Source organism: Alligator mississippiensis, chromosome 1, assembly GCF_030867095.1.
Source record: "Alligator mississippiensis isolate rAllMis1 chromosome 1, rAllMis1, whole genome shotgun sequence".
NCBI classification, from domain to species: Eukaryota; Metazoa; Chordata; order Crocodylia; family Alligatoridae; genus Alligator; species Alligator mississippiensis.
In genome coordinates, this window is record NC_081824.1 from 464,407,394 (window position 1) to 464,426,334 (window position 18,941).

The window sequence follows — 18,941 nt, forward strand, 5'->3', positions numbered from 1 at the left end:
CCTTCTAGGAAACAAGAGATAGTGTTTTGGGAAGGCTTCAGTGTCTAATGCCAGAGCCCAGAACTGGTTTAGTATCACAGAAAATGAGGGTTGGAAGGGACCTCAGGAGGTCATCTAGTCCAACCCCCCTGCTCAAAGCAGGACCAGCCCCAACTAAATCATCCCAGCTAAGGTTTTGTCTAGCCAGGTTTTAAAAATCCCCAAGGATGGAGAGTCCACAACCATCCTGGGTAACCTGGTCCAGTGCTTCACCACCTTCCTCTTGAGAGAGTTTTTCCTAATATCCAGCCTCAACTTCCCTTGCTGCAGTTTGAGCCCTTTGCTCCTTGTTCTGCCACTGCTGAACTCTATCCTCTAGAAGGAGGCTTGTTTTACAGAAAAAGGCAGGGCATGGATCTCGGCTTGGCAAATAGTGTGGAGATCAGGGAAGAACCAGATTAAATTTTCGCTGATTCAGAGAAAAGGCTGAAAAGGGGTATCGGGAACTCCAACCACCTCCTGCCAATCCTTCCCTCTCAGCCAACCCTCCCTGACTCACCTTGGTTCCTTTCTACTGGGTTAGGAGGAAAGCCTTTTATGGTTTTCAGATTAATGCTCTCCTGCTGAAATCTCTTCTGCCATCCACAAACTGCAATCATGGGCAGCCTATCCGCTATACATCCCTGACATCTAAAATGATCTGGAGATATCCCACCCACATTCTGCATTCGTATCTACCACTGACAATAAGCAGGTGGTTGCACTGATCAAGGCACGTACCAACTGAACAGAGCTCTGTTGTTGAAGAAGGGCAGTATAGCACCTGTGGGGTTTTTGTACAAGAGCCTTCTGGGAGCTTATATAGATAGGAGGGAAGATTCATGATCATATGCACAGATAAATCTCCCGGATGGCTTGGAAAATTAGAGGAAGGAGGGGAAGTTACCTAGGGTCTAAATGCTCCGAAAGGCAAAAACACAGTCCTAGCTACTTTGGTTTATTAAATTTCCCAGGAGATTCTTCACAAAAGATTGAGTGTGAAATTCTGGCCCCTTTGAAGTCCCCGGGAGATTTGCCACTGACTTCAACAGAGCCAGAAGCTCACCCCAGATGATAGTCCTTATTCAACAGCTGTCACATTCTGCTACAGAGGTTAAACAATCCCTTTCAATAGTGTGTATATCTGTTTGGTAAATATGTAAAGTGCATTAGGCTCTTTGGGATAAAAGTAAGTCATTTTGGTTCTGCAGTTTTATTTCCATGGATTCCTTGAAATTCAGTCAATGAAAAAAAAATCCGTTTATATCATTCTGTTAAGTTATTGTACTTTCCCTTTGGAAATGATATTTTTAAAAGAAGTTCCCCGACAATAGACCAAATTGCATGTATTATAGTAGGATTAATAAAACCCTCTAGTCAGTTATTCATCCTGTTGTTTAATTTATAGGCTGCGGTTTATGATGGGCCTACTCCACACTGTATTTCATCCAGTTTTAAAGGGGAGAAAAAAACTGCACATGCACTTCTTGAGCTACAGATAATAAAATATATCTTTATGATCATCTGTGTAATTAAACCAAATTTTTGTCATTTTGCCTGAGTGGTGCCATTTGGTGCCTGTGGCACATAGTAAAATAGTTTTAACAAGATTGTCCCCAGAAAAGGGAGGCATCATTTTAATAGGGCTTAGCACTGAACTTGAATTGCACTGTTTAAAGGAAGTTAGAGGAGGTATAAATTTTATAGTGAACACTCCAACATGAAAGTAAATTGCTTTTGCACAATAAATAACTACTGGCTCCTGGAACTGAGGTTTCACTACCAGGTGGAATGCATGATTTTTTGGGTACTTGAAGGTTGCAGAAGTTAATTTCCCTTTCCCCCTCAGTGATCTTTTTATTTTATTTTTTTCTTGCCTTCATTCTGCAAATATTTTACATATGTGTTTATCATTTTGCATGTACTTATTCCTATAGAAATTGCTCAGGTGCAGAATGGCAAGCATGTTTGCTAGGCCTGCAAGTTCCAAGCCATAGTTTGTGAAGTAGTCCTTATCGGCACTTTTGGTCTGTATTATTCTTAGGAAATACTTAGCTTGTTTACGCATTTTTCAAGAAAGCTCCAAAATGGGATTGGCAAATAATCAAGAGCGCTTACGCAAAGTAATAATGTGAACCTCAGAAAATGCATCTGTCATGATCATCCAGGTGAGCTTTTTAGTTTGCACATTTCAGCCAAAGCGCCATACGAGACGGTTGCCACTCTTATAAGCGGCCACTTGATAAGAGAATCTTCAGCTAAGAATAGAAATCGCCTGGTTTTAAAAATATATATATCCAAAGTATACTACTAAATGATGCACCCTAAATGCTTTGTTCCAGGAGTCTACATTACCATTATTAATACAGAGCTTGATCCCAAGACCCTCATGGGAAGACTAAATTTGCGGATGACAACGGGGTGCATAATTACCATTGACTTGCACTGGATTAGTTTATTTTAGGGCTTCTGAAGATCTTTCCCTTAGCAGATTCAAAACCATGACTGATTCAGTAACGGTTCCACGTGGAACTACAGCACAAGCTCATGCACACCCTATTCCTTTTAAAGCATCAACTTGAAAACATCTATGAATCCTAACATCTATGAATCTATGAATTCCTGCTTATGCAGGGGGTCGGACTCGATGATCTATTGAGGTCCCTTCCGACCCTAACATCTATGAATCTAAAAGTTGCATTTCTGTCTAATCGTGTTATACCCACCCTCTTTGTAACTTATGCCTAAGAGGATAATGACAAACAGAAGTTTATGAAGAAAAAAAAATCCCATTTATGCGCTCTTTTTTTCTATTATCTATATCTGTATCTGTATCTATCTTTTTTTTTTTTCAACTTCACTTGTCTGCCGTTGCAGTACAGACAGTTTTTCTCTGTTTCTCCCTTCCTGAAAAGACCCTGGTAAACACGAGGGGAGTTGAAAAATCATTTATATATATATATATATATATATATATATATATATATATATATATATATATATATTCTGTCTATCTATCTATTTATATATATATAAAATTTAAAATTTATTTTTTTTAATGTGGCAGAATAGTCCATGTAAAGGGTTCTCCTCTAGGAATCCCATTTGGTTTTAATAAGCAAATTCCTGCAATGTGCAGTGTCAGTCTTGAGAATACCAATTGGAAGTGGTCTAAGAAAATGTTACAGTTGTGAACTGAGGTAGTATGAAGAGCTTGGGTGACTTCCACAGAGATAAAAAGAATATCTCATATATTGATGCATCTCTCTGCCTGTCTCCAATGAGGAAGGAAAGGTATCCAAGCATATATGCTGAACTAAAAAAGTAAAAGAGCTCTGCTTCAGGATAGGTGTGTAAGTGTCCTTTTGATCCAATAATGCCTCTAAGTGTGTTTGTGCGTGTTTATTGATGTGTCTGCATGGCATTCTGGAAATAATCACATTTGATATTGCAAAGAATGGAAACAAAAAAAATGAACATGATGGATGAGAATAAGCATCATGAATATTTCATATCCTTTATGGGCTGCAGAAGGATTGTATTAGTTGACAGTCCGATATCGTGGTGATAGGGGACCGTCTAAGTGGAGAGATAGATAGACAGACAGACAGAATAAACTACGTTGACCTTCCACTGTGGCATTCTTTTGAACAAAGTGCAATATTACTTTAGGGCATCTTGACAGATTCATAGTTTTGATTTTCTTTTAGTGGCCTCTTCAAGTGTTAATAAAAATATAAAAGTTTTATGTCTGTTTCAGAATAATTTGAAACACAGCCTTCTGCCATCCACGATTCGGAGAATGTCAAAGAGAACCTAAAGGGAAAGGTCACGGAGCCCAGTGCTCACAAATCAGATTCATGTGCCAAAGGGAATAAGGTTTTCCACCTGTGCAGAGAAATTTTACACTTAACTGCACCCATGGTTTTTAGCAAAGGAAATCAGTCAGGCTTTTGTGTACTCGGCGAAGGGGCGGGGGAGCTAGGTATTAATCACTGTGACAGACTTCATGTCCGAGTCGCAGCTGTCAAACAGAATTGTCACTAGTTTATGTCGGGCTTTGGAGATATTTAACAAAAATGGCTTTGTTTAAACTTTTATGGGCAGCAAATAAAATCAAAAAGAAAGCATAAAGAGGAGGCGATGACCAAAAAAAACCAAAGGAAAACCGATGAGCTGGAAAGCCAAATGGGCCAAATTCTGCCCTCAGCAGTGCTCTGGGAGCCCACTTGGTTTGAGGAAGAGTCAAGCCCAAAGAAATGAAAAATCCCTAGCTGGCAAGCAAGGCGCTTAAGTAGTTTATGTCTGCAGCTGCCAATGCAACATCTTCCCCTTTCCTCCTCCAAAGTAAATAATTAAAAGTGTTGCTGCTCATCTGCATTGTGCTGCAGCCCAGCACGTCACGTTCAATAAGCACTTGCCAGTGAAATACGGAATAGTGCGTTTCAAGAGGTTGATTCATTCACAAGCCCAGGATACCTACAGATGAAACACAAGGGGCCAAGTCCTGCCTTTGGATCCACGTGCTTGTGAGTCACTGGCTTCATTAGGAAGCACTTCAAAGAGTTCAGCTCTTTCTGATGAGTATAAATTCAAGAATCAATGCAGTACGCTGCCTAAATATTGCCAGTGTCTCAGTCTTTGCCCAGAAGTATTGGGCCTAGACCCTCCTCAGGCATACTCTGTGTTAGCTGTCTTGACATGGTAGGAGCTGCAAGGACATGGGATCTGGCCTGTGATCGTTTTGTTCAAGGCACAGTGCTGCTGCACAAGTGACATGATTCAGGGCACGTCCTCAACTGGCTGAAATTGCTATAGGGCTATTGATGAAGCTGCTGCAATTTATGCCAGCTATTACATGTGCCACTTGTACCACTTTATTTTTGTGCAGCTGTGTCACAACAGGTTTGCGATTCAGACAGGGATGTTAATGGACTTGATCAGCATGTAAACCATTATTGCTAAGGAAGGAAAGATGGTCTTGTGCCTAAAGGGGCACAGGCCAAGTCCCAAAACTGGTTTCTTGAGATGACTATGTGGAATAGCTCCCAGCTCACCTGAATAGTCTGGCAAAATCCCTAGTGGACCTTCAGTAACTCTGGCAAAGTGGTCCTTCTGCTGCTATAGCTAATATAATTGGAGGTCTACCTTTAAAAAACGCTCTCTAGTGTATCCGAGGCTCAGTCAACTTAAAATTGAGTCATCTTATTCAAAAGATACAAGTAGCTTCAGTCAATCCTCTTTACCTCCCTACAAGTCTCTTGCTAACAACATGGTTTTATAGCCATAGTTTTCTCCATGGAGAAATGTTTCCCCTCACATGATATTGTGTGAAAGACTCACGCAATCAGCAGGGGAATCTGAATGGGCTTTCCAGGGAAACTGGTCAAACTGGCTACATACAGACTGCAGCAAATAAATTGGCTGCCACAGAAAATTAATTTTCTCTATGTCTCTTTCAGTAAGGATAACCTTACATGTTGCAGTGTAATCATGATCATCATCATCACCACTGCTACTTCTAATTCAATATAATATAATATAATATAATATAATATAATATAATATAATATAATATAATATAATATAAATCCAATGTTGATGTGAAAAATGCATGGGAGAGTTGAACTCTTTTATGTGCTTCCTATATGATCTATTTATGACTGAAAAATGGAAGCCTACTTATGCAAACTTACATTTTAAAGAAGAGGTTCTGCTTTATATTTATCCATCAAGTCCAGGGAGGCCAGCAGTCTTGAGACTTGTGGACCGACAAGGCACGTCCCAGCGAGTGCACATATGGTTTGAGGAGCCTCAAACCCATTTGAGAGGCTGCAAACCACATGTGGCGCATGTGCACCTGTTTGCTGTGCTGCACCGGGATCTCCCAGTGTCAGAAAAACCCACCACTATAAAAAGCAGTGCGGTGCACATGGCACTAGCATGAGCCACCACAAAACCAGAGTCTGGCTGGCCAGAGCCATGCTTTGGCTGCCAGACAGTCTTTGAGCACCCAGCTCAGCGTTATTGCTGCTCCAGGAGGCTCCCAAGACTCCAGGTAAGGCTGCTGGGGCCAGCACTGGGGCTGGCTGCTGCCTCCCCACCCCACCTGGGTCACTTCACAGCACGCCAGAGTGCATGTGCAGGTGTGTGCCCAGAAACAAATAGCAGCAGCACAGATATTTGCTGCTGCTCTTTGTCCCACAGGAAATGTGCACCCCTGCACATGCACACTCATCGGGACATGCCCACAAAGGCTAGTTTTGATTCCACTGAACAACATTGGAATGGATTATTAAAGATGTTTTTTTTAGTGAGCCAGGTGACATGCCCAAAGCCTCTGGGACATTAGGTGATTCGTCTCAAAGTAGATTGGACTACACTTAAGAAGACCCTTTCCTGCGTTACCAGTAACTCATTAGGTTATGTAAACTAATGTATCTCATTTACTCACATGTTGGAGAACATCTCTCAGTGAACTCTCATAGCTTCCATAATAATAGGTCACTGTTTTTTGGAGGAGGATGGGTTGTGCACTGGCTCACAAGCATAATCAACCTCTGAAAGTGAAGTAGAGCTGTACTTGTTAAGCTTGTGACTTAATCAGACGCACTCATAGGAAAAACAAATTGTCAAACTCCCTTTGAATATGAGAGCAGAAGCTTGACAGCCTGGCATTGAAAAAAATATTGATTTAAATCCAAAAAGTCAATAATTTTCTTTTGCAAAGGCACTTTGCCACATGAAAAGTTTGTATGTAATGTAGACATTTGATTAGAGAAATACATAAGGAGGTCATTGGACTGAACTTGATACTGAGGAGAAACTCTGTTCTACCTGAGCAAAACTTGCAAGTTGTTCCTTCCCTGGAGCTGACTAAGAACTCATTCTAGTTGTATGTCTCCATATACAGTATTAATCAGATGCTTGATTTTGCAGCCACTTATCCTTCTCTAAATCTAGATTAAGTCTTTTGAAGCCAATGGAGTTACAACTCTACTGGAGTAACACGGACACGTTTCAGAATAGGCCTTCTTAGGTGATCAGTCCTTGAACTCGTACCCAAAACTAGACGTGCCATTGAATGGCCCATTTTAATGGTTGTCTCTATAACCTTCTGTGTGCAAGATGGGAACATGGGAAATGACTGTCTGATATTTTTTCTAGACTTTTGTGTTTTGGAAATGGCATGCTGCTGGAGATTAGGTTGAGCCTTCATTAGCCAAAAATACTGGCATCTGTTTTCCATTGGTTATGGTGCAGTTTTGCCAGTAGTGACCAAGTATAAATGCAGGTTGGAAACATCCACAGGGGCGAGGTACTTTTAATGTGGAAAAAAATTAGCACAGCTGTTACATTGTGCTCTTTTGGCATTAGATCTTCTTAGCAATTACTGTTCCAAGTCCCAACACTCAAAATTGGTGTCCAGGTTGCCTGTTCCAATGAACACGTTCATTCAAATCTATTCAGTATTTCTTAAATTGTTATAATGTAATAAGAAATGCTTGCTTAGGGAGAGCCTAGTTTCCAGCACTGTTTTTGGAGATGTTAATTATAGAAAACCATTGAAAAGTAGAGCTGAAAGGGACCTCCAGAGGTCATTTAACACAACCAGTGATCATGTCAGTGATGGCTATGGTTTATAGTATCAGTAAATAAAGAGCTTCATCTTGCCCAGGAGTGGATCGTTGGGTGTCTAAGCACATAGTAATGAATGAGAGTGGGATTGCAAAAAAGTTATTAATAAAAAGAAAAAAAAATCAATATCCATTGAAGTCAAATGGGGAATACTCCTAGAATCATGAATAGTTTTTAAAAACAGAATGAACTTCTTAAGAGTCTGTGTGTGCACCTTCATGAAAGGTCTCCAAGCATCCTATGTAACACCCAGAGGGTGAGTCTACATGTACACTTTAATGCACATTAGCCTATATTGTGTCATTAAAAAAATGCTCTTTAGCTGATGAGCATTAAAATAGGCTAATTTTTCTAGTACCTCACAATGGAGATACTACATTTAATATGCATTACCTAAAGTGCATTAATGAATGTGTAGACACACACAAAGAGTATTACTTTGTAGGGTGGCACCAAAACATCTACACTGTAGAAATGCTTCTTGTGAGGGCAGTAAAAGTTTGCTTTTATGCCACTTTCAATTTACATTTACTTTAATGTGAGGTTTAGTCGCTCCAAATTTATAGGCCCCCTCAAATATTACCGTTGATTTGCAGTTTGCAGTTAACAAGGAAGGAAACATAGAAGAGCAGCATGTAACCCTGGATAAATCTTCGCAAGTCTGAGAGGCCAGGTTCTTTGGATCGATGGATATTCTTTATTCCAGTTCCCATGGAGCACATATCACCCACTGCCACTTGTGTGATTGGAAGAAAGTAGGAATGTCATGCTTGGGATCTCCCTTTAGTGGAGCATGCCGGGGATACAACATTGAAACAATTAGTGTAATTGATATTCTGGTATGATACCCATCACTGCTCATTGTGAGCCTCATTACAGCAAAGATGTTTAGGCTTCTTCTGGGGAGGAAGGAATCCTTCTCCAACCTGAAGAGTTTCAATGCAAGCTCTGAGGCCAGCCTGCACCATGTCACGAATCTGGCATGGCAAAAGGGCAGCCTTCTCCTTCCATATTTCTGCAGCCCAGACAAATATCATAAGTTCAGTCATGTTCCAAGTAAACAGGAGGGTTTGGGCTACAGCTTGTCCTGGCTGCCACTGGGAACAACATTTTTGCACCAATTGAGCATGTAGCCCCTTTGCCTCCCCTTTCAGTTCCTCTCTATGCTTCAGGCAGCAATCAGGCTTCTCTCTGCAACAGTAAAGCTAGAAATATATTTTTAGAAAATACAGAGTCTCATGTGAAGCTAGAAATAGATTTTTAAAAAGTCCAGAAGCTCAGAGTCTCATGTAATTGAAATCTGGAGCTGGGCTGCAGAAAAAACACCAAAGATGGTGAACCTCATAATACAACCACTAGAGTCAGTAATACTGCAGTTTGTCTATACAGCCATTTTCAGCCCTACAACACACTTGCTAGCACAGAAGGTCTTAATTTGAGTAGAAAGTTTCTGTGCATCATTAAGTGTCTGAAAAGAGACCTCCTCACAGATGCATCTCCATGTGCAAATAATGCAAAGAAATAAACTCTGGAGCAGTTTGCACTGAAGAAAACTACTCCCAGGCACAGCATCTACATCTGCGCCCAGGACAGCAGCAATTTTAGCCAGTTCACACCAGGGCCGCTCAGCCCAAGGCTCTGGGTGGGGCAGCGTTGGGCAGCGGAGGGGCTGGCTGGGGCACAAGGGTGCTGAAAGGCTAGGCAGCAGGCAGAAGTCTGGCCTCCGGCTGGCTGGGCTGACCGGGCACAACTTACACTCATGGTCAGTGTTTATACATGCATGTAATCACAGTAAATTACCCTGGCATAAGATAGTACTGTTCCTAATAGTACTATCTTACGCTGACATAAATTAGTTTACTGCAGCCTAACACTGTTGCTTGTGTAGACAGTGACGCTTTACTCCGCAGCTAATTAGTCTACTCTGAGGTAAAGACACGGCCACAGGCAGTGGAAGAACCCACGGTTCAGAAGTTTCTGATTCTCATCAGCAAGGTGGTGATTCTGTAAGAACAGCATTCATAGGTCCATGAAGAACTCTGAAACGGTAGTACTTTTGTTGCTTCCTCCTGAGTGTCCACAGGGTCATAACGTGTCAACACTCATTTTATTGATCCTGTTTCATAGTTGCAACCCAGACCTCACTGTGTCTTAACTGTGCTGGACAAAAGGGAGGGAAAGGATGAAAACCAATTTTACCCCCAAAGGTCAGCACATAACCTCCCAGCACCATTGCAAAGCCAATCTAACACGCAAGAAGTTTTGTTTTTTACATAGTCTCTTTGCAGAATAAAGTCACACACAAAGATTTGGAAAAATGCACGAAAGAATCCTAGAGGTTCAAATCCATTGTTCAGATGGATATTATTAGCTCCTCACTGGGGGTCGTTTATTGTACACATATATTTGATCCCTTGCTTACAGAGTTCTGTCAAGTCTTGCTATATTGTCTCGGAGTACAAGCTTCATTAGCCGTGTTCTCGCTCAGCTTTTTTTATCTGTGGATACCAAACCAGTGGTAGTCAATGACATTTTAATGTTTCCAAAAAACGCCACCACAACACTTTGATTTCTATTGGCATTTTTTAGCAATCGGATTTCTTATGTTCTGTTACAATTAAATACAATCGTATTTCATTTATGACATGTTTTAGAGTCTCATTAGTGAAAATGAGGCTCACTGGGGTCTTCATTAAGTCCCAGCAGCTTAGACCTCCACAGTGCCAAGCCCATCTCTTTAGAGTGTTGACTGGCACCCCGCATCCAAGGCCTGAAGAAGTACATATGGCTGAACTGTGGATCAGTCTCTCTTGCTGTCCCTTTAAGGCAGAAGCACTCCCAGGGCCGGTGTTGCTGGAAGCTTTTTGGGAGGGAAGGCGGTTGTTGGAGGAATGGCTTGTTTTGTTCCCTGTTGCCTTGTCAGCATTGTCTGAAATGCCCAAGTCCTGCGAACAGCTCAAGTCTGATTTTATGATAACCATAGGGCATTTATACAAATGCTCCGGGAGAGTGTGTGTGTGTATGGGGGGGGGGGGGGTGTGAAGGGGTCTTTAATTAGAGCAGCTCTGAGAGCCACTCTAATTAAAGTACCTGGAGCATCTTGTGTATCAGCGTCCCCACATTGAAACATGGCAGTAGGGGCACTTTCACTAAAGCTCATCGAACGAGCTTTAGTTAAAATTCCCCTGCTGCCATTTTCTGCATGGGGGCGCTGATACATGAAACACTGGAGTAATTACCATGCTCCAGCAGACTCAATTAATCGAGTCTGCTCTTACATGCTGTAATTATACCATGTCGGAACAGCCTTGCTGCTTGTGTATAGGCATGATGGCCCACAGAGGACCTGGTTATCCCATTTCCTGTTGAGGGAGCCTATTTACTTTTTTTATATATATATATGATGATATAATCATCACAAAACAAAGAAAAACATATTCACAATTTTATGTCCATATTTTGTAGCCAGTCGATTGCCTCAAGTGTAATATTATGCAAATCCAATAGAGTTCCATTAAATGCACGGAGAGGGCATTCAGGGGTGATGTGGTTCAGAGTTTGAAAAGGGGCACCACAATCGCAGTTTGTTGAGCTAGTCCAGCCCCATCATTGTAACAAAAATCAGCACCTGCCATGTCCTGTCCTTATTTGATTTAGACAAGACCAAAGATGTCTAGGGAGCTCAAAGCCAGCTGGTCTAATGATGGGATTTGTCAGGGATCCTGTTTTTTTCTGATTTAAAAAACAATCTCCAATTTTTGGTTAAAAATAAGTAACCCCAAATCCACATTTTTCCATGATTAAAAATAAGTAACCCCAAATCCACATTTTTCCATGATTAAAATGAGGCACCACTATATATATATATTTACATATTAGTGGTGTTTCATTTAAATCACGGGGAAAATGTGGATTTGGGGTTACTATCTTTTAACCAAAAATTGAGGATTTTGTTTTAATCAGAGAACACTAGGATCCCTGGTAATAATCATTTATATATTAAGGGGTGAATTGAGCCACTTGTGTCCAGGCTTCTTGGCTGTTAAGTGAGCCTTGCTCAAGCTGAATTGCTGTTCTCCAAGTGGGATGTCTAGATTTTCATCTCAGATGCTGCAGTGGGTTTAAGGGATCTTTGTCTATAAGTCTTTACTTGGAAAAAAATGAGACTGTCCTGTAGGGCAGTGTGAGGAAATCTATGAAGCTTTCCAACTGTTTACTTGGAACGTTTCACAGACCCAGGCGGACACAGAACTTACCCCCTTTCACCTCCCTGGGAAAGGGATCCCCCAACCCAGTGGATCCTTTCCAGTATCTGGAAGGCAAGAGCTCTCCATATAACAGCCACTAGTATCCTATGAATTTCTTTATCCCTGCCATTCTTATAGAGATATAGTGCTAGCTATGCACAGCTTCTCTTGAGTCTGGCTCCACAGGGAATGGGATCTCCAGAAGAGTTAATACATCTGCCATTAGTGAGTGAATGCAGTCCGTCTGAAACTATCCTTCCATAACTTCCATCAACTATAAAATATACACATACACAATCATTGTAACCAGCACAAAGGTCCAACTTCCAGTTTGGTGGAATGTGACAGCTGTTTCACTGCGTGCAGTCACACAGGAGTTTAGAAAAGGAAGCAACAATAACCTGGTTATTTTTTTTTTTTGGAAAGGAGAATGACAATGCTATGTATGAAGGATAATTTGTATTGTGGGAATTTGGTTAGGATTTTCCTTTCTTTTCAAAGCCCCGAAAAATCTTTAATGGCCCCAGGTATTTAAGACATTGACTTTTGTCTTATTCAGAAGTCCTGCACACCTGCAGTTATTTTCATAATGAGCATTTTGCAGCTGGGTACTTTTTCTACCCATCTCTCCCTCTCTTTTTCTCTCTACTGTTTTTTTTTGGTTTTTTTTTTTTAATGGCACCAATTTGAGAAGAATGGGGCAGAAAGATTGTAAAGCAAGAAAAATATGCTCTAATTCTAGTCAAGGTATATTAAGTTCAGTAATACTCAGACATGACATAAGTGTTTGGAATTTGTGTATGAATAAAATTAAGAATTTTCTATGGCTAGAAGGTATCCGACTGTCAGAAAAAGGAATGTAAGCTATAAAATCCCGTGAAAAATCACACAGACAAGAGTTAGACAAATGTGCTGTCTTTACTTAGCAAAGGAATCGTGGTGGATATGCAAATAGAGAAGAAAAATGACACATTTTTGCTTGATTCAAAGGCATTATCCATAATAGCATCTGCAATGTGTCTGCTATAGAAGGGTGTAAATTGGAATTTACATAGCAGCTTTTAAGAGCGAGGCTCTGACTCAGAGTCTGAAGGGGATGACTCTGCTAGGAAAAGTCAGCCCGTATCAGGAGAACTTCACAAAAGACCGATTGTGCCTCCTTGGAGTCACCTGCATGCCCTCTCTGCGATTCACACATACCATACATATCAGGCATCATCTCTAATGGAAACTTGAATAACCAGACTTGGAATCCATCAGTATGTTGAATCTTGTTTGGCAAGTTATTCTCTTTTGGATGAATTAAGTGCTTGTGAAAGGTGAAAGATTGACAGCCCCTGGAAACTGATATCCTCTGGTTCTGTTAGTCTCCCTCAGCCTAAGACTTGAGATGCTACCCCTCTGCATACAGATTGATGAATTATCCCACTGGCTAAATTTTTGACTGCCAAGTTGGCAGGATTTGGACTGCACTTGCCTACATTCCTTCTGCTCTTATCAGTTGTGACATGTATACTGCTGATGATGATCAAGAAAAGCCTGGCTGCTTCTTCTCAAGAGGGAGAAAAGGCCTAGACCATGTCACTGGTGTATCTTAGCTAGGCACAAGATTTCTTTTTTCTGCCACCCCTTCCTGCCAGCTTGATTCTCATTATTGCATACAAGTAGCAGGGGCTGCAAGATCCCCCGGGCTTGGAGCATGGTTGGATGGTTTGGTTGACACTGTACCGTCAGGCTGGAATGAGATCTGATTTGATCCTATTCTTCCTCTGTCCCTCTGCAATCTCAGCCTGCATGACATACCAGCCATTTCCCTTTTCTTAGTGGGTGCTTGGTGGTGTAGAAACATTGGGGAGACTTGAGGATCTAGCTGTGGAGTTGCCAGTTTGGGCTGAAGCTCTGGTGGGATGGGGTCACACCTCCTTATACTCTGTTAGACTCCCTTATACCTCCTTGCCCCTAATCTGTCTGTGTATAAGGAAGCCTTAGCCAGTGTAATTTAGGAGAAGGAAAAGGGCAACTGTTTTAATACACACCTGCGTTTGGCTGCTTCTTATGTTATGATAGACCACCATAAACTCTCTGAGACATTGGTAGAGTTGGATGGGAGGAAAACTCTAGTGTGAGAGGAAGCGGGAAGGTCTCACACAGCACCCCTGATTTTGGTTTTACAATTGCAAACATGGTCTAAAGCAGGGCTGTCCAACTGGTAGCCCGTGGGCTGCATACAGCCCCTTGAAGAGTTAAGCTTGAGACCTACAAGATCCCACCCAACCATCACTCCTCCCCTCAGTTGCTCTTGCCCCACCAGCTGGGAGGCTTCTAGAGTACCCAAGATGCATGAATAGCAAAGAAGGGAACCGGCAAGCACTGCAGATGTTGGTATTCATGGTTGGGAGGGTGCATGTGCTGCACACTTGGCCGGAGCTGGGGGAGGCTAGATAGCCGGTGAGGTGTGCAGCCCCAGTTCTGCAGCCCTTGCAGCCTGCGGTTCCTGGATGCCCAGAAGTTGGACAGCCCCGGTCAGGGCTCAAACCCAAGCTTCAGCTGTGCTCCTCAGTACAGGTTTGTTCCCTTGTCGTGCCCACCACTTCCAATCAAAGATCTTTTGGTGCTTTTGGTAATGCTCTGTGAGTCTCCCCACTCTTTGCACAGCAGCCACTTCATTTCTTTGCCAGTCCTTTTAAGTCTGGTTGGTAGAGGCCACCGCATCAAAGACTGGCCTTGTTCTCAGCTTAGCTGTGACAATTATTATTATTTATAGTGTCATTCAGGAAAGATTATATGTGTTGGTTGGTTGGTTGGTTGGTTGGTTGGTTGGTTGGTGTTACCTGGTAGCGCTTCAGTCATGTGCCAGGACCTCCCTGGGCTAGGGACTGTACAAATCACAGACAAAAATGGCTCTTCTGTGCAACCTGCAATCTAATCACTCATTACTGAGGAAATGTCCCCATTTTTATTGCTCTGGCAGCAGGCTGCAGTCACAGCCTAGGAGGATTATGTACAGGTCTTCAGGTCTGTAAGCTACACTTAAAAAAAAAATGGCAGTTGGAGTTGGAGTTGGGGGGCAAGGGGCCAGAGTTATGACAAGGATACCTGTTTAATAGGATCAGGTCTCAGATGATCACTTCCTTGAGATGGATACCAAGCACCCATGTGTATACAACTTGCAGTTATTAACTCACTGAAATAGGTATGACAGAGGTTAAGCGAACTGCATCCCATTGCAAGTACCCTGAGCTATCCATCTGTCTCCTAAATCCTGCACCGTATTTTACTTTTGCTTATGTTTCCCAGGTAAGATGGGCAAAATCAGTTATTTAGCAGCTAGTTTCAGCCCATAGTCATAATCTGTTCTAGACTTTCCTGATGTTTGTGCACTTTTCTGGATTCATTGAAACATAGACAAATAGGACTGAGGGGAACCTCCGGAGGTTATCTAGTCCAGTCTCCTGCTCAAGGCAAGATCATGCTCGACTACACCATCCCAGTCAAGCATTTGTCCAAAAAGCTATTTGTCTTACTTCTCTCCTACAACTCCATCCTGATCAGGTTTTGGCCAATAATGGTAGTCGCTGGAATTTTATATAAAATCTAACCCTATATGTATCCTTTCTGTTTCTCCCCATTAACTGTTTCATTTAATGGTACTTGTGTTTTTTAGGACCATAAACATTTTTTGTACTCATTTCAGTACTTCTCCATCATTTCATGTTGATCCTTTGCAAATCATGTGAACAAGCATGAATGCAGTATTATGGCTTGGTTGAAATCCAGAATAAATTTATCTAGTCTACTATATTCTCCCTAGCTTCTGGTTTACTGAAAGACTTGGCAAATTCAGACACAATAGTAGGAATAAATTTCAGTTAACTTAAAAATAAATAAACTTATTTTTATCTGACAAAAATATAAGGCTTAAAGCCTTATGGCCCTAGACTGATTTTGTTTTACATGTTCTACCACAAACCTGCATCAGAGCCAATTTGGCTATTGGGGCATCTTTTGAAACACGCTCATCGGGGGGCTGTAGTTTTATTAATCAGTTTGTAGGTCAACACATGTTTAATTAGAAGTAATGGAACAAGAATGACCATGAGTTTCATTTAATACACGTGGCCATATAACCTTGGTATTTCTCTGAATTACCTGTACAGAAATGGAGATTCATTGCTTGAACTGGCTGAAATCCTGAAGTTTACAAATACTTATGTTTTAGATCATCCACCGAATCTTCAGAACCATCCAAGACTTCGGACTCCTCCACCTCCAATATCACATGCTCACACACCAAATCAGCATCATGCGGCCTCCATCAACTCCCTGAACAGAGGGAACTTTACTCCCCGCAGCAACCCCAGCCCTGCTCCTACCGATCACTCTCTTTCTGGAGACCAGCCAGCCAGCACCCAAGAGCCAGCCCATGCTCAGGACAACTGGTTACTCAACAGTAACATCCCACTGGAGACAAGGTAGCCTACTTACTTGAACTGTTTACTGTGCTTTGTGTTCAGATTCCTGTCTACAGCATAGACAAATATATCCATTTAGCCAGCAGTTCAAATTGTAAACCGATGTTTAACTTATGCATTCAGAGTTGTATGTATTATTCCCCGTGTCGTCTATTTAACTTGAGAGAAGAGGAAATTGCTCTGTTTCCACAGGCTGCAAATATTAACAGCTGCTTGTAAGGTTATTGTCCTCATTTAGAATGGGGACAAGGATTGTAGATTATAATTTTTTTTTTTTAATTTTTCCTTTAAAGTCTTCTCGTCCTATGTGGTAAGATAAATCAACATCCTATTTAAGAAAGTAAAGTCAGTCAATATATTGAAAAGATTTAGCCTGCTGGCTGTGCTTCTTCCAGCAGATATAATTGTAGTTTATCATTCAGGAAAGGTTGATCTTGTTAGACCTAATGGGAAGAGGACTGTTGATGCATTTTACTGCCCCACAATAATGCTCCAGCAAGTATGAAGCACTGAATAGCAGTGCATCAGTCAATTAATATTGCTTCCATTAACCTCTCAAGTTCTCTTCCATAAGTTTTGTGCCTTTCTGAGTCTTCAGGATGGTATGTCACAGGACTTTCCTACATAGCTTTAAGTAACTTGTTTGGCTTAAAAGGTGTTTTCATCATAAAATTGCCTGAGATTTCAGCAAACCTATCAGTACTGTGAAAATTGAACAATTTGCCAGCCTTCTTGAAGGAATTTTTTTAGATTTTACATCTAGATAATATTGAACGTTCATATCTGTAAAGAAGTAAACACAATATAAATAAGAAATTGTCAATGGATCTGGTATTCTACCTTTTCCTCAACCAATACACCCAATGAATAATGTGCAAAATTACCTGATTCCTTCCTTTTTTGTTAGCTAGAAGAACAGTCATAAATCTTTATGACTACACTTTCAATAGATTCCTTAGGAGAGTAACTAGAAGGCTAAAGCCAGGGTTGAATGCATCTATTGTAAGTAGGGACTAAAAAATATAAACCACAAAGTTTTGTGTTGCTCCACATCCTTTAGCTCTCCTGGATTTTGCTTGATATCTTGAAAGTGGCTAAATTAATTATAGCATCTCCCAAAAGTTGTTCTTGCTTTCAGAGGGCATCCATTTGTCACTATACCCTCTCAATACCTACATCTGCACACCCATGGTTGTATGGATGATGAAAAAGATACTGCAAACGTTTAAAATCGGTCTTCTTCACCCATTCACTCCAGATAATCTACTAAAACAACTTCTGAAAAGAGTTGGGCTGACACTTCTCTCGCCCTTTATCCACTGATTAGATGAGAGAAAGGGAAAGTGCACACTTACACCCAAATTCTCTATCACAGGGAACCCCTGACATGAGCCATCCTCAACACACACACGCACTGACATTCAATCTGTGATAGACTGGCATGCACATAGTTTTTTCCATTTCCACAGTTTTCTTCCTTCAACTACCATCACACTCCACAATTTCCCTTACCAAGGAAGAGGCTGCAGAGATAGTGGGGTCTTTGGCCTCAGGATTAGTATATTTTCCACTGTCCGTTAGCATGAGGAAGCATCTTTTGGGGGGGGGGGGGGCGTGCGCAAGATTTTCTTAAATGTTGATTACCTATAGATATCACTTAGTGCCAGGGTAGGAAACAACATTTACTAGCCCCCAAGACCAAACTAAGTGCCAAATTTGTCCCTTCGCTGAATGCATAACTCAGGGAGATCAGTGCCAGCTGTGTACGGAAATTTTCTAGAGCAATCTCTAAAGCAAAATCTATCTGCTTTAGCCATCTAGGGGGAGAGGGGCGGGCTCCAGTGAAAGCATAGCTTTAAAAAGCAGGTGTATTTTTGACCTATTTGAGAAGGAACCCTGTTTTCAAGCCCCATCTGAATCCCTGCTTTATGCCTTGGTTTAACATTTTACAGCATTTAGGGCTAATTGATTTCTCTGGGACTGACTGCCTAATAAGACCCAACCAGGAAACAAGCTCTAAAAGATTAGGACAAAATTAAATGTTAGTACTGCAAGTGTGATTTGGCAACAGTTGCAGTAATTATAGAAGGTTACTAATTCTTGAGAGAGAGAGAGTGTGCGTGCACGCACGTGCATGTGTGTGTACATGCAGTGAATGTTATGTGTTATTTCTTCATTAAAGAAAATGAGATAATAGATTGTTTATGTTCCAGTCCTTCAGGCTTTCTATAGCGAGTCCCATTGGTTTCAGGGCATTGTTCATGTGAATAAGCCTGAGGGAGCAAGCCTTTTGCTATCAGGGGTACCTAGCCACCTAACTTCTTCTTAATTTTTTTTTTCACATTTTTCCTTTCCTGTTGTGCACATAATATGTGTTAAGCAGTATGGAAACTGGTTACTGTCAACTAATGCCTTAACACATAGAATAAACGTATGAAGTGAAGATGGTCTGGTTGAGCTGTATCCAGGGCTAGTAGATTTGTATTCATTAAAGAAAAAAGTAGGAGATAACACCTTTCAAGTCATTCATAACAATTGAGTCCTTTTTAGTGGGGGGGAACTACAT

At 41.3% G+C, this 18,941-nt stretch overlaps 1 protein-coding gene across 6 annotated transcripts in view; it reads left to right on the forward strand.

Annotated features, from left to right (window-relative positions):
- The window catches only part of TENM4 (teneurin transmembrane protein 4), a 766,508-nt gene that overhangs the window by 508,245 nt on the left and 239,322 nt on the right, over positions 1 to 18,941 (forward strand). For all 6 annotated transcript variants that reach the window (XM_059722139.1, XM_019493579.2, XM_059722142.1 and 3 more), the window contains one exon: positions 16,123 to 16,375. In XM_059722139.1, coding sequence (XP_059578122.1) covers positions 16,123 to 16,375 — 253 coding nt within the window. The remainder of the gene's footprint in view (positions 1 to 16,122; positions 16,376 to 18,941) is intronic.